Source organism: Falco punctatus, assembly GCF_963210335.1.
Source record: "Falco punctatus genome assembly, chromosome: 8".
Classification (NCBI taxonomy): Eukaryota; Metazoa; Chordata; class Aves; order Falconiformes; family Falconidae; genus Falco; species Falco punctatus.
Window position 1 is genome coordinate 4,499,132 of NC_137588.1, and position 15,472 is coordinate 4,514,603.

Here is a 15,472-nt window from a genome sequence, read left to right on the forward strand (position 1 = left end):
TTTTCACCGCCTTGTTGGACAAGGACAAGGTTTCAACCATATGCTGACACTTCGCTAAAGTTAAGGCGTTCTGGAGGCGAAGTGGGAAAAGGGAGCAAACTTGATGAATGCTACCAATTCAGAGTACACGAGTACTGCCAGAAGAATTACAGTATAGAAGGTGCACATTCTAATTTAGTGGCTCTACAGTGTCTAAAAAGAGTAATTGCCTCTTGTGTTTCAGCTTCACAGTAAGGAACAGCAAGGTGCCGCCTTCTCACGTCACTGAACTGTGAGCTCCCAGAGACGGGGCTGGACGTCATTCTGTGCTTGGCACTGTGACCGAAAGCACCACCTGATTCCACCTGGCTGTTCCTCACTGCTGCACAAGGAGCACAGGTTCCTCTGCTGTGGTTAATAAAGCATTTCACACTGAGTACTTGCGCTGTCGGAGACAGCTGAAATCTCAATCCACATCTACGTTTTTCAGCTAACCTTTTACAGTATTTCCATTCTCTTTGTCTCTTACAGATTGTGATCTATTTATAACAGCTCAGCTATTTCTAAACCTCAAGCAGACAGAAAATTGATGTGTCATTGTAAGGATATGCCTTTGAAATGGTTGGGTGGGAAAAGAAAGAAAAAAAAAACAACACAGGAAGGTGACAAAAAGTCTTTGTCTATGTAGCAGTATTAACATTTCTTACCTTTTTTCTATGCCACATTCACGACTTCCTAAATCAGCACATCAACTGTGAATTCTAACTACCTATGCTTTTTGAAGTAATTTACTAATTCCTTTTCTTCTTTCTCCTCTCTTCTGCCTGTTCTATTAATGGTTGAGAAAAGGTCTGCTGCCTGCAGGGTTGGACAGTTTTATCTGCTTTTAGGATGTACAACCTAGCTCCCTGAGGATTTCTTATATTGCTACAGTGTGTTGTTAACTGTTTATTACCAGAAGGTTCAAAACTGTCAAAGTACTTATGGGGGGTGGGGGTGGGGAAGAAAGATTGTAAGTGCAAAACCAATTGCAAAGTAAGAAAGAATTCTATTTTAGCATAATATATGGATTTTTTTTTCACACAGAGACATTCAGACATAGATCCCATATGAATTATAGGAAAAAAATCAATATGGTCTCCTCATTTTGAAAAGAATATATTAGAGTTGGAAAAGGTTCAGAGAAGGATGCTCAAAAGTTTGGAATGACTTCTCTGCCTGGAACAGCTGAGTAGCCTAGTATTCATCAGTCAGGAAAAGAGGCAACTTAGCAGGGATAGAGCAGATTTAGTAAGTCATGAATTGGAGAAAGCAGATTGATTTACCCTTTCTTCTCCTGCATGGATTAAGGAACATCAAACGAAGCTAGTAGGAGACATGTCCAAAGCTTGCAAAGATATTGCAGATGCTAAAAGTTTGTCAGGTTCCAGGGGAGGCTGGACAAATGCGTGGAAGAGAAATCCCCAGGTTCCTAGACAGAAAAAAAAAAAAAAAAAAAGCAGCAATCCAACTCAGGAGCCCCCTGAGCTGAAAACAGAGTGTGAGCCATGTTTGCCTCGTTCATCCTGTTCTTACTTTTCCCCATGCAGCCCTTCAAGGCCATTTTTGGGAGATGGTATCCTGGGCTAGACAGTCCTTCAGTGTGACTCAGCATGGTTGCTTTTATGTCTTTTTGTTTCTAAGAGCTGTGATCTTCTGGGAAACAATTAAAAGAGATTAGAGTAACAATAAATCAATAGTCCTCACACATTTTGTACCACAGTTTGTTTTCCCTTCAGTTATTCAAAATATCGTGCTTTCTTATAATTAAATGTTTCAAGTAAGCACTAGATCTGTTTTTGCAGATCACCTCTGGGCCACTGATGGTTTCATGGACCCTTGAGTTCCCTAGGCCACCATGTAATCAATTCTACTAACCCTCATGCTTCACCTTAGAGCTTATAGATATCCTGAGTTAGGAGGGCATTTTTCTTATTCTGCACAGCCATTCTAATGTACTTAAAACAGCAGCATTTCCTCTTCATGCAGGTCCATCAGTATGCAAGTGTGACAGAAGGAGAAGCCAGAGCAAGCTATCAGCAGCTGGGGGCACCTTCTTGACATCAGTCATATCTAAGTCAGAAAAGCAGCAGTCAGATGTTCCTTGTGTCTTCCATAGCCTTGGCCACTGACAGCAGCAACAGCGGGAAATGTTAAGCAAAGCCTCAGGTCTCAGTTCTTTCTTTCTTTGTAGCACGCGTGCTGAATAATATCACTATGAAGTGTGCAAATACCATCAGCTCTGAACTGTAAGATTTTTTGTTATTCAGGTTGTAATGGAATAAAAAAGTTAAATACCCTGAACACTATGGAGGACAACTGCGAATCAGCCCTCCTGATGCCTATAAACCCTTCGGACAGCACCCTCAGAATTAAGACTTCTAATCTTGAAAATTCTCTGGTAAAGTGGGTTATTTATAATCTCCACTGGCAAAAATTAAAACGTGTATGGACATAAGTGTACATGACACACTGGTCGCCTGTCTGCCTTGTATATCTCTGTATTTAAGTCAATGCAGTGTCACTAAAACAGAAACCAGTAATTGGTTTACAAAACCTGTCTTGAGAGTACCCACCTTCACCTTTATTAGCTAGACAAAATGGGTAAACCTTTGGACTGAGCTGGGTGGGGGTGATCTGGCAAGAGCAGTGGCTGAACAAATATATGTGGTTTATACAAAAAAGGCTCAATAGGAGGAAATGGATATGGGAAGGGTGGCTACTAATTAACTCAGGCCTATCTGGGAAACGGAGACAGAAAGTGAACTGAACTAACATTTCAACTCTATGGGGCTGAACTCTCATTTAGCTATTTACTGAGCTGAACCACTTTAAAAATATGACTGAGCTCTATTTTTTTTTTATGACATAGCTAAATACTGCCCACATTCTACATGTCAGATAGGTGTGAAAGAATAACACGGATCTACAAGTTCCCCTTCCTGGACAAGAAAGCTGAAGGTTACACAGTGTGGGTCACTGAAATCTTTGGCAAAAAGCTTCCAAGTATTTAAGACAAAGCGATGTCTTCCAGGGTGGATGTTTTCCTTCACCACCTAGAAATAACTCCACATATTCCTGAGAGGTCTGCCTCTGGTTGTGACTATGCAGTGACAAAGTCACAATTCGTTGTTGCAGTCATTTTGTAGTGACTAATTATGTTACCTACAAGCATTATGACTGCTTATTTGAATAACTAATAGAAGCAGATGAACAACTGTGAAACAGGGAGATGACTGCTTGTACAAATACCCTACAACCTCCTGAAACTGCGTACTGGACGACCTGACAGAATATTGGGCTTTTTCCTTCTGTAAATACTAGGGATTTTTTTACTTAAAAAGTGAAGAAGGTGGGAAATTCTTAGACAGGTGGGAAATTTCCTCAGAAGAAAAGACAATTGAAATACTCCTGAGGAAAGAAGCGTGGCTAAGTGAGCGCATTTTAATATGGCATGGATTTGTTTGTCCTGTGCTAAAAAAAAATATAAATCCTCGCTTCCTTCTGTAGAGCTGGGTAACAGCTGATCAATGGCAGCATTACAGGCTTGCATGTGAAGCAGTGGTTAGATTATTTGTTTAGAAAGAAAAAGCATGCATCCCTTCTAACATATGTAGAAGATATCCTGATTGGATATCTATTTATAACAGTTTACAGAACAGCTTTTCTTTTCTTTCCTAAAGAAGTGGAAAATATATTCCGTGTGTTGATTTCTAAAGCAACACAGAAATTCCAGTCACGTGGTATCTGAATCCTCTTCCTCTGGATCCCATAATCCTGGGTCATTGTGCTATGTGTATTTTCTAGTATGTGCACTGCAAACATACATATAAACTACACTTACACTTTAGCTCAATAATAGGATCTATCTTCTATGCAATGACAAGATGCCATTTGTTATCAACAGCGTATAGCATCTTACTATTTCATCTCTAAAGTTAATGTTGGTATTACAACAAGATGGTAAAAGTTACTTACTTTACAGAAGGAAGAACTAAAGCAGAACAGTGAAAAAGCTACAAACTTATTTCTCAAGGTCTGCCTCTTCTGACTATTTGGACTACGTTGAAAACCGTATGTTGCTATTGTAATTAAGATGTCAGCCAGCTGTACCTGCAAAATTCAGATGGTGAATCTTCTTCCTAGTAAAAAATTACTAGGAAGTAACTAGACGATGGTGAATTTTCCAAAAGGCTTAAAAATCTACAGGGATGCAAGTGGTGGCACAGCAAAAGGAATGCACAGGCCAAATGTGTTTCATGATTCTCCTACTCAGTCATGGGGAAAAAAAAGGTTTCCACTAACACTTCAGATTGAAAATGATTTTTTTTTAACATAAAGTCTCTGCTTTCTTACAAAATTTTTAAACTATTATAAACCAAACAAAAGATGTTTCTACTTGGTGCTGGCCAGAACTTTCTCATCTTTAATTTTTTTTAGGCTACAAACGTCAATAAAATCACTTTTCAAAGTGTTTTAAATTTATGAAACAACGTCCCAGGCTAATTCTACATGGTGCTATGTCTCCTAGGCAGAAGCACACCCTTTAATTCAAGCAACAGATTTGTGTGCTTTAATATCTTGGCAGGTCCCAGATTGAAACCCTGCTGTTAAGCCCTGCAGCTAACCATACAATAAAGCACCTTCTCACTCCTAGAGTCTGAAGAAGTGCTCTTAGCAACAGTTCTACAAGGTAGTGCCTGCATTTTTCTTGGCAGACAGAGGTGTGTCAAAGTATGACTAAATCACACTGAGTTGCATGTTATTTCTGAAATAATTATATATTCCCATATACTATGCTTAGCTGCATGAACCTCTGTGCCAGCTTGTTCTCACAGAAACAGAGAGTGAGCAAGAGAGGAGGGACTGTCCAGCTCTGGACAGGAGAACCAGTGGCACCATGAAATCCACAGGGCAGACAGATGACTGAGATTACAGAGAGGAAGTAAAGATACTAGAGACCATGTATTTCCTTGAGATCAACTAAGATCTTTATTGTGCCCTGCCACAGCTGCCACTGCCTTACTTCGCTGAGTAGTATGTCCCTGGGAACGGATATCCACTGAATGAGGGCTCTAGGAACCAAGTACTTTGACCCTGTCACTTCCATTGAATGTTTGTTTATGAACCAGGATGATCACATTTCTCAAAAAAACCCCAACAAACCAAACAAATGCTTTCCCTTCTGACTTGCTACACATCTTTTCCACTAGGTTAATCATTATACACAGAGCTGGTAAATTGAGTTGCATTGAAGCTAGCATTTGCTCATAATTGCCCTATATTGGAGGCTGGTAATTTACACTTAGAGTAGAATATATCTGCAGCAATGAGTGATATATGCCTATTTTTTAATGGCTTAAAGGCCTCTATTTATTCTGCTGACCTAATTTTTCCCCTAATTTTTAAATTCTCTAATCTGCTTTGCTGTCCTTTGCATCATTTCTGGCATTAAATGAGATATCTTTCCCCAGGCAATGTTCTTCAAAGGCATTATTTTATGAACAGTTTCAGTTGTACGCCAGAATTAAATACAATAGAAAGAAATTGTGAAAAATATTCTTAATATTGACTTTTAAAATCAAATGTAGACCTTTTCAAGTGAAAATTAATAGCTGTGGGAGGTGTCAGATGAGTAATGTGGAAAGGTTTGAATACACACACATCCATTTAATAAGATACTGACTGTCATGCTGTCAGCCAAACTGCCCTGCTGAAGAGCCTCACTTTAATTTAGAGCAACAAATTCTTAAAATAAACAGCTGAGGTGTTCTCTGCACTCATCAAATCCCTGGACTGTCAGAAAGCTACTAATTACCATCAAATGCTTTTGTGCTTAATTCACTGTGATTTTGACTGGAACAAAATGAGGTAACAAGGCATTCACTATGACCCCTGAGAAGGAAAGATTTGGTACCAGATGGTTTGAGTCAAAGCGTGTGACATTCCAGCTGAACTACAGAAAAAACAGGGAGGCCAACAGGAATCTTACATACAAGACTGAGCTCCTAAAATAGATTTTTAATTATTCTAAATGTTTGGGGGTTTTGGGGTTTTTTGTTGGTTTTTTTTTTTGTTTTTGGGTTTGTTTTTTTAAACTGCTTCTTGAATAGTATCATTCCACCACAATAGATCATACAGGGAAAATTTCAGGCTAACAGTAGTTGGCAAGATAAGCATATAATCTGCATTTAAAACCTGATGTACATTCATTGATATAAAAGGTAAGAAAAGCACTACCTTTAAAGTTAACTGAACCAATGCTAAATGCGAGACAGAATTACAAGCGGGCCAATAGCGCTTCAAAACGCTACTGACAAAGGAGTTCCTGCAATGTTTTACAGTAAATCAGTCAAGTGACATGAACTTACTATTTGGAATATTGTTCCTCCTCAAGGTGGGTATGTAATTCCAGTAGATGATAATTATGAGTTACATACAATTCAGTGGAAGTTTATAAGGATATATTTAAAATATTAAGCAACGTTCAGAAATAAGACTTTTAAAACATCTGGATAATTAGTTTCATTAAGGTTACATCTCCATTGATACTGCTCTAGCTCTTGCTAACATAAGTCCATCAGCTGATCTTTCTGTGTCACATGCAAATGTGTTAATTAGCCTTATTCATAACTTCCTTTGTTTCTGAGCTGATCAGTGTAAGGAATTATGCCTACATTTTTCATTCCAACGCTAGGGTAAAATCTGCGGAGCTACTGGAGACAGGCTTGCGCAGGGGAAGGGAGGCACTGAAGTCAGTAAGCCTAGTTCCCTACTGCACCGTATCTGTGCAGTGCTGGTCAGTGAAATGGGTCCAGCAAACTGCTATTTCTGGGCTGGAAGGTAAGTTGCCTCGTGACAGGATTTTGCACTCCAGTGTGCACTCCTTTTCCATGAAGAAAGTTACTTCACAGGGCTAAAATCATTCAAATAACAGGTTGAAGGTTTCTGCTCACTAGGAGAAAATTACATGCCCCATGCGGTATTTTTAAAAAACCTCCTATACCTTAAGAGTCACGTTTCATTAATTGGCTGTTATTGCATCTCTTTGAATCATTACAGACCACATCCTGGTACAAGATTCTGCATCAGTAATGTATATATATACGGGAAGTCTGGTGCTGGTGAAAAATGTAGTCAAAATAAATTTACGGGTAGTAAAATTGTTTTGGATGAGAAGAATGCATGCAACTAACTCAAAGTTAATCCAGGTTTGATTAGTACTACATATTGTAAAACCTGTATTCCAGATAGCTAAGTCAAACCAAGTCAGAACCTGAAAGCTGTTCTGCACCCTTGGTTCTTGGAGTCTACCAGAGAGATTTCTTAAGAAACAGCAGTACCACTTTGTGCTCTATACCGCTAGTCTTACAAGTTCTATTTTCCTGTACTTTTTGACTGCTATTTTCATGTAATACAAGCAAAGCACCTCAAATAACATCCTGTTAACATAAATAAACTTGAATTTAATTTCTTATAGAAGCACAAATTTAGAGTAAATCTTGAATTAACTGATATTCTGGGACAGTGCTATTTCAAGAGGTCCAATAGGAATGGTATTTTGAAATACAGACCCACACTGTGTGAAAACCACATGCCTTTTTCTCTTCCTACATACAGGCAGCTCTGACTCTCACAGAATCAAGCACATACACTGTGCACAGAACAAGAGACATGATGACACAACGGGATGCAATACAAGCATCATTTGCTAAGCAGACTCCTGAAGTCTTGCAGGCAAGCTTCCGAGTGAGCGCTGGCTGCCACTGTACCATCACTTGCACTACCAGGGAAAAAGGAACTCAGTTTCATTCTTTCCAGACCTGGGAAACTCAACCTTAGAGAACTAATTAGACACCCAAAGACACCCTCAGCAGTTAGATAACCTTGGGGGATTTTTCTGGTCCACCAGAAGTTAACCATCTTACCAACAGAAAATTCACTTTCCTGGCCCCATTCCCACACACACTCCCTACAGCTATTTCCACCCACGCTACAGCTCTTTTTAACTGTGTTTAAAAAGCTGAGAGAGAAATGTGCTGCTGCTGCTAGTGCTCCTCCTCCTCAGGTGGGCGGGTTGGTAGCTGGTCAGTTTTCTGCAGCATTTCTCATTGCTGGATGCGTGGGAGGCTGAGAGCAGGAAGAGAAGGAAGCGGTCCTCTTAGGAAGGGAGGCATATTAAAGCAAGTGGGAAGCAAATAGCCCCTTCCCACCTGCACATGTGCAATTATATGCAAATTAAAACCTAACACAATAGATCTGCAAGCAGAGCTTTCCAAGCTGTGGTCCTAAAAGGTATCGAACAGCTTGGGTCTCAAAGCCCAATTCAGGGGTGACCTGATCTCTAGGAAGACAGCATTTTTCACCCACAAAGAACAGACCCGTGGGGAGGGAAGAGGGCGTTCCTTACAGTTATGGTTTTATATGTAGGTGGAGGGTGGTTTGAGGGGAGGAGTGACAGATTGCTTGTGGCAGCAGGGAAGAAAGATGTAGGAGGGTGTTTGCCCAGGGTCCTGTCTAACCTAGGGGGTACTGGCAGGGCGGATGCAGTGCGGGTGGTATGTCTAAGCCAGGGTGGTGGGAGGGGAGGAACCCACTGGTGGATGAACCTCGCTTGGAGCCGCTCTCCCAGCCCCATCGACACGATAGTGTCTGCAGCAGCACCCTGCCACCCCCACACTTTCCCTGGTGCCCTCTGAGGCCAAAAGAAAATGGAAACTACTTCACTCGCACAGTTTCATGATTTGCTTTCATCCTTTTCCAAACACTTACAGCTCCCCACTGATAAAGATGCAAATTAACTGGTAAAAAGAAAAAAAGGGAAAGAGGAAAAAAAGGTTGGGTTCCCCCTCCCGCCCCTTTCTTGTTACAGGAGAAATTCACTACTGCTTGCCATTAGTTGTGCCCTCATCCCAAATCTATGACTTCAGATGTTACATGGATGCATTATCTGAAAAATCTCTGACCAAAAGCCCTGAGGAAGGCAGTCTGTTCTAGGATGACTCATGTTACAGATAAAAGCGAAAATTTGCTTCCCCGTATTGCATATGTGTTTCCTGTGTTTCAGAACTTCCCTGGGCTGGCCTATCATTAAAAAGTGGAGAAACAGATAATTTCCTCTTAGTCTACTTCTACTCTCACTGACGTCAATGGAAGACACTCCAGATCTGAGTCTTTAGTACTAGGTGTCCATGCTGGTGCAAGGAAATTTGGACCCGTGTCATCTGTGGAGGTGTTTTAGTGTTTTCAACTGAGACTGGACTGAGAAAAAACAATTTGAGGATTCTTTGTCAGTACAGTAATAACCAGTTAGCACGGATGAACTGGAAATTTTCCCATTCTGTTCTTCAGGCCTTCACAGACTCATTTTTCCTTAGCCTCATACGCTGTAAGGGATGCACTTACTACCCACACGTAGAGAAATCAGATGCCAGCTGTTAGATCGGCAGAGGAAAAGATTAAATTTACAGCAAGCCTGGATGCAGCAGCACAGGACATGATGAAGTACTTGTACCATTTATTATCTGGTCTTGATGAACTACACTGGGAGCTCTCAGAGGCAAGTAAGTGAAAGACACAAATTAATGATTAATTAGGGGTATATAGGTGGCATACGGAACATAGCTGAGCTGCTCTTGGAATCCTTCTTGGGAGAAAGAGCTCCCACATCCTGAAGTTACATGTTTTTCTGGAAAAGAAACCAAAAAAACCCAGGAACAAAACCCGAAAACATCTGCTCAACTCTAAAGTCCTCCTACAGTCTGCAATTTGTTTTCTCTTTCCAAACCTGCTGAACACACTGCCAGGAAATTTCTCCAAGGGGAGGAATTACAACCTGCCTATCCTTCTCGCTATTGCACTTGCAGTCCCTGAGTTCCTGGCCTGGTTACTAGGAGTGCTGCTCACCCCTAGTATACCCAGTCTCCTGCAGCCCTCTTTCCTAATAGTAGTATCATCCATAAACTCCCAGGTTAAAGGTCATCCCATTCCTGCTTATTCTCATGTGACTCCATTATTTTCACTCTTTTTCCTATTTCTGATTCTTTATTTACTGCCTTTTATTTACTTATTAGAAAACATTTTCATTTTGATATTCCACTCTGCAAAAAGAAAAAATAATATAGTGTGCAGGAGAACTACTAAACCCCAGGATGGTATCTGAGTTACTTTTTGGACTGGCCTGCAGTCAGTGAATGGCTAGCTGTGAGCAAATTGCAGTTCTCTAACACCTACCACTCCCCTACCCCAAAAACCCCTATAGGTAAATTCAAGTAATCACCAGCACGTTTCAAAAGTAAGAAGAACATTAGGCTCAAGGAAGATGGCTCTTCTTCTTGAAACCAATTTTGAAAAAAAAGGGAAAGAATTTAAAGAAAACATGAGGCATAAATTCAGTGTCAATACCATGGAAAGAAATCAGTAGCTGTCGCAAGACAATGCTTGCTGTTACTTCATTGCTTACTAAAGAGTAGGTTCCACCCTTGTTCTAAATCAGACATACAGCTGGAAGACAACAAAAAAGGGGTCTACACCATTATTTACACTGAATCTAGGGGTGGAACAGATTAACAGCAGCATAAGATGAATCAGATCACTAACTTCTATTTTGGACTCCAGAAACCGACATCCTATGTAATCATGTCCTGATCACAGCCTTGCCCATGTGAAGGTAGAATTTATTAAGAGATTTCCAGGGGTTTCAACCAGCCTCCACCTGTTCTAACCCAAGGTTAGCTTCCACACGCTGATTTCTTCATTTCCACAATGACACTGACAAAAAGATTATCCTATAGAAAGGCTCTGTTCTTGTTTGTCTGTGAAATGTGCAGACTTTCAGACATAGGATATGAAGTACAGAAATGTTACCTGCTTATCAAACTACCCATAATTTGCTTATGCCTAGATGAGAGATGCAGAGTTATCTCATCCTCAAAAATAATTTTTTAAATATAAACCTGAGTAAAGGTTCAGATTTGGCAACGGTGATAATTTGGTGTCGTCTAGACTTGTTTAGATCTAATTGCATGGTACTTGCTGTAAAACAGCATATAGGGCTGTATTTATTCAAGATGACACCAACAGGCTGCATCTTTGATGATCACATAATCTGTAGGTAAAAGCTGCAATAGTCTGGATTGCCTAATGAATTCTGCAATTAATTCGCAGTAGGCAGTCTCCTGCCTGCAAGAGCACCTCATGTCCTGTTATTTTTTTGTTCACGGTCTACAGGACTGAAAACTGAGGCTGCATAATACAGAAATGTTCTGTGTCTTTCTTTGTGCCTATTTAGTTTGATTAAAATTTTTACAACCAAATATAATATATTACTGTAACGGAAATGCCAATACAGATGACACTGCTATAAGCAGGGGCTGAATCATTTCTTGAAATGAAGAGCAAGGTTGCCCTCTGGGGACTACTAGAGAAGTGCTTCTGAGAGCTGGGATTTTGGTTTTGGGTGGGTTTTTTTGTTTGGTTTTGGAATTATTTTTTTTTGTTCCAGCAAAATAATTTTGCTACAGTGTTTTAAGATTATTATTATTTTTAATATGAACGTGAATCGGCATAACCAGTGCTACGAATCTGCTGCATTGAGAGAGGATGAAGCTGTATTTCTACCTGATGTGCTGTATTGTTGTTTACCTCGTGGTTCACCATGCTTTTCAGTCTCAGTCTCATGCAGGTGTGTGTCAGCCTAAAAAAATCCGTGGAATGGTCTTAGTAACTGAAATAAAACTGAATTTAGTACTATCAACTCCTAGCGTGATGACCATAAATTCTCAAACATCGTGATCTTCTAGTTAAAAAAAAAAAAAAAAAAAAAAAAAAAAAGGGCTGTTTTCCCCACTGTAATTTCTGAGCCTGTTTATGCTGAGCACACGCTGTGTTTGAGCTCACAGCTGCCTGTCACTACTGCCAGGGCAGGAACCATACTAGCTGCTTAATCCCTGTTATTTATCTTCTGGGATAACCAGTTTTTGGTGGGATGTTACACTCGGCCAGCCCGCCGAGCATGTGTCAGCAGCCGAGGGCAGCGCAGGTGCGGCTGCAAGTGCAAAGGCTCAGGAGAAGAAACCGGGGGGGGGGGGGGGGAGAAATTAAAAAACTGGTTTTGCTGCTGAAAACAGTCCGTCAAAACGCAGTTTCAGCCCACAAAGTTCAGCCCCGAAGGTAACGTGGCAAGGCCGGCTCTCCCCGCCTCGGCAGCCGCCCCCGCGGGCGTTACCGCTGCGGTGAGGGCAGCTCCCCTCGGCCTGCCGGCCCAGCCGCGGGCGGGGAGCGGCCCGGGGCAAGGGGAGCCCTTCGCGCAGCCACCGAGCAAGGGGGCCGCAGCCCTGCGTACGCACCCCGTGCCCGCCCGGCTGACCTTCTGCCTCAGTCGCTACGTTGACTGGAAACGGGCTGCTCGGGGGACGGAGGGCGGCCGCCCCTCAGGGAGACCGGGAGGCGGTGGCAGCCCCTCGATCCGCCCATGCAGCCGGGTCAGGGTGAAGGAAGCGCAGCCCAGCCCGCCTGCCGCTGCCCTGCGCATGCGCTTTATGCCAGCCCCGGCGGTCGTACCGGTTACCCGATGACGGCGATCGACCGCGCCGGCTGCCGCCATGGCAGCCCGGGTGCTGAGGCCGCTGCCCAGGTAACGGGGAAGCGGTGGGGGCCGCCCTGAGGCGCGGCCGGGCCTCCCCCGCGCTCCCCGCCGCTGAGAGGATTTCGGTGGCGCCGGCCGCGGCGGGCGGCGGGGAAGCGATCCTCGGGAAAGGCCGGTGGTGCTGGGGATCGGAACCCACTAAGCTGGTGTAAAAATGTCATTTAGGCCTAGATTTGCCAGGCCCAGATTAACTTTCCCGTTCTAAAACGAGCGTGTACTTAAAAATTAGTTCAGGACGCCAGGACGTTAGCATGTGACATGTTACTTGGCTGTGTTTCATGCTCTTAGGTAGCCGAAAGGTAAAGTTGCTCGTTAATTCTGATGCAAGCCAGGCAGCTGAAGCCCAGCAAATGCCCTTGTCTTCCTCAATAGAGTACAGTGACAATTAATTAATAACAGCCTCATTACTTAAATTGAGTAACATGTTCCCAAAATGACCCGGCATCGGTGTCTCCTGTCAGCATTGGAAGCCTGAGCCTTGTCCAAGCTTCTGCATAAACCCTGCGTGAACATATAAGAAGCTTTGGAAATTTACAAGATTTTGACAAGACCTTTTTTTTTTTAAAAAAAAAAAAAATGCTAGTGTTTAAATGGGAAAACATCTTTAAAAGACACACTGCTAAGCATCAACAATTCCCCAAATGCTTTGTTTTATTATTTCCAGGTTCTCCTAACCTGGAATTGAACACATCGAAAACATGAGTATCTGTTATCCATTTCCTAGTAAGCACAGAAGTTTCCAACTGTTTTGATACTCCAATTGTACTATAATTTATTGTTTTTAAAAACAAGAATGTAAAACAATTGTGTTTAGAATTTTTTCTGATAAAGCTTTGCTTTACTCAGCAGCCATATGTTTGGGGATTGTGTCGCTGGTGTATGCAATCTTTTTAATATTTCTTTTTCAGACTGAAGCCATTCAACAGACTACAACTAATATTACAACATTTGGTAAGAACAGCATCTTATTTGACTGAGTTGGAAACTTTTAGGACTCTGAACTCCCCTGAGATGGACAAGCACATGCAACTTCTAATGTGTCTGCTCATGTGGTTCTGAATGCCATCATTTATTGCTCAGGCATAACGCTGCCCACATCTTTAAGCACTTTATTACAAGTTTCTATTATACTGTAAATTAAAGCTTAATTATTTTTGCCTTACCTGCTTTTATAGTTATTTTCTGTATTAGCTTCCACATATTTCTTAAATAGCATTCAACTGTGAAGTTGAAATCAATTGTGAAAATAGTTTAAGGATTTGTTTTCTACTGTTAAAAGTTACAGACGAAGCCATGTGTAAATTTGTATTTGGAGTGTCAAAGGCCTGTAGGAACACATGGAATTGTTATTGTTACAATTGTTACAAGTTACATTGTTGCAAGTATTTTCAGAATGTCAGTTTCAAGGAACCATGGTTTTGTGTATTACTGGTTGGGTTTGGGTTTTTTGTTTGTTTGTTTGTTGTTTTTTTTAACAAAAAATATTAAAGAGTGTGTGGCTCAGAAACTTGTCTGAGGATTATTACTCTGAAGGACTCAAACATAAATTGGTTTCAAAAGAACTGTTTGTTAGGGAAATGAAAGTATAACTTTAAGTTCCCACTTGAAGTGGGAAAGCCTTAGCATGCAATTCAAGAGGCATGTTTTATGATCTTAAGTAGTGTGGTTTGAGAATGTATTTCCATAAACAGTCTTGTATGTTACTCCAAGTATCTAACTGATGACATTTGCTTTATGTATTTGTTTTTGCATGTACAGAAAATGTCTAATCAAATGGATTCGACAGCTGAAGTCTTGTTGGAAAAGAGAGGAGGTGCAGGAATAATAACTTTGAACAGACCCAAGGCTCTCAATGCAGTAAATCTTTCTATGATCCGACAAATTTACCCACAAATAAAGGTTAGTAGCTCTGCTTCAACCCCTCCACTATAGAAACATTATCCAAAACCGATTTTAAAATTCAGTCTGACACTTCCTAGTGTACTGATTTAAAGAATGAAAGTCTGTGTGAGTGCATTGGCCAATGAGCTCAGATTGATAGGATGGGAAAGAACAGACAGTTTCAAGCAAGTTAGAAAGAGGAGAAACAAGCTGTCAGGCAAAGTTAAATATAGTATCTGGATAGATAGACACCCATCTTAAAACCAGAAGTGAATTAAAGGCAGGCAGTGCTCAGCATTTATATGTTCCTTTTGGCAACACCCAGCCAGTCAGTCAGCATGCACGAATTCCAGGGTATACGATGGTGTTGCCTCTTGGTTGGGTACATGTTTTGTGGGGAGGCTGCGTGGCTGAAATAAAAGATATGAGCCATTAGGAAGAAAGATGCTGTCAGCATCATTCCTTAAAGAAAAGCTTCATGGATTTACCGGCACTGTTTCTATAAGCTAGTGAAGTACTGTGACATTTTAAGCATGCAAATAATCTTTTTTAATTTAAAGATATTATCACATGCACAAAGTCAAACATATTAGACACCAGTGTGTGTTGAATAGTTGCCTGCCTTTTGGTATTTTGGTAGATGGTTGTGTTGCAAATTTATGCATTCTTTGAAGAACACTTAAAAGAAAGAAATACCTAACCTGTCGTGCTGAGTACTAGGCTTTATTTGAAGCACAACCTTAAAAGGTGGCATGACTTTGAGCACAGTTGCTGGTATACAGAAATATCATGTTTCTCTTTTCATCTTGATACACTTACTTGGATAAGGGGTATATAAGCATAGTTGAAGGCAGGGAAAAAGCCTGTAAAAAGCATCTTTTTCTCAATACCACTGCTGAAGTCTCGTGCCAGTGTATTTAATTCAGG

General features: G+C 41.2%; 2 protein-coding genes across 8 annotated transcripts in view; one reads left to right on the forward strand and one right to left on the reverse strand.

Moving 5' to 3' along the window:
• MFSD6 (major facilitator superfamily domain containing 6) overlaps nucleotides 1-12,522 on the reverse strand; it is a 49,027-nt gene extending 36,505 nt beyond the window's left edge. For 4 of the 6 annotated variants that reach the window (XM_080399912.1, XM_080399911.1, XM_080399909.1 and 1 more), the window contains exons 1-2: nucleotides 1,555-1,674; nucleotides 1,305-1,450 (exon numbers count right to left, since the gene is read on the reverse strand). The gene's annotated coding sequence lies outside the window, so the exon portion shown is untranslated. Of the gene's footprint in view, nucleotides 1-1,304; nucleotides 1,451-1,554; nucleotides 1,675-11,661; nucleotides 11,714-12,385 lie in introns of those variants that run through there. The other 2 variants (XM_080399913.1, XM_080399915.1) reach the window with 2 other exon arrangements.
• A 39-nt stretch (nucleotides 12,523-12,561) lies between these two features.
• HIBCH (3-hydroxyisobutyryl-CoA hydrolase) overlaps nucleotides 12,562-15,472 on the forward strand; it is a 45,006-nt gene continuing 42,095 nt past the window's right edge. For both annotated transcript variants that reach the window (XM_080399932.1, XM_080399933.1), the window contains exons 1-3: nucleotides 12,562-12,652; nucleotides 13,573-13,615; nucleotides 14,423-14,563. In XM_080399932.1, the coding sequence (XP_080256058.1) occupies nucleotides 12,621-12,652; nucleotides 13,573-13,615; nucleotides 14,423-14,563 (216 nt within the window). In that variant the 5' untranslated portion in view covers nucleotides 12,562-12,620. The remainder of the gene's footprint in view (nucleotides 12,653-13,572; nucleotides 13,616-14,422; nucleotides 14,564-15,472) is intronic.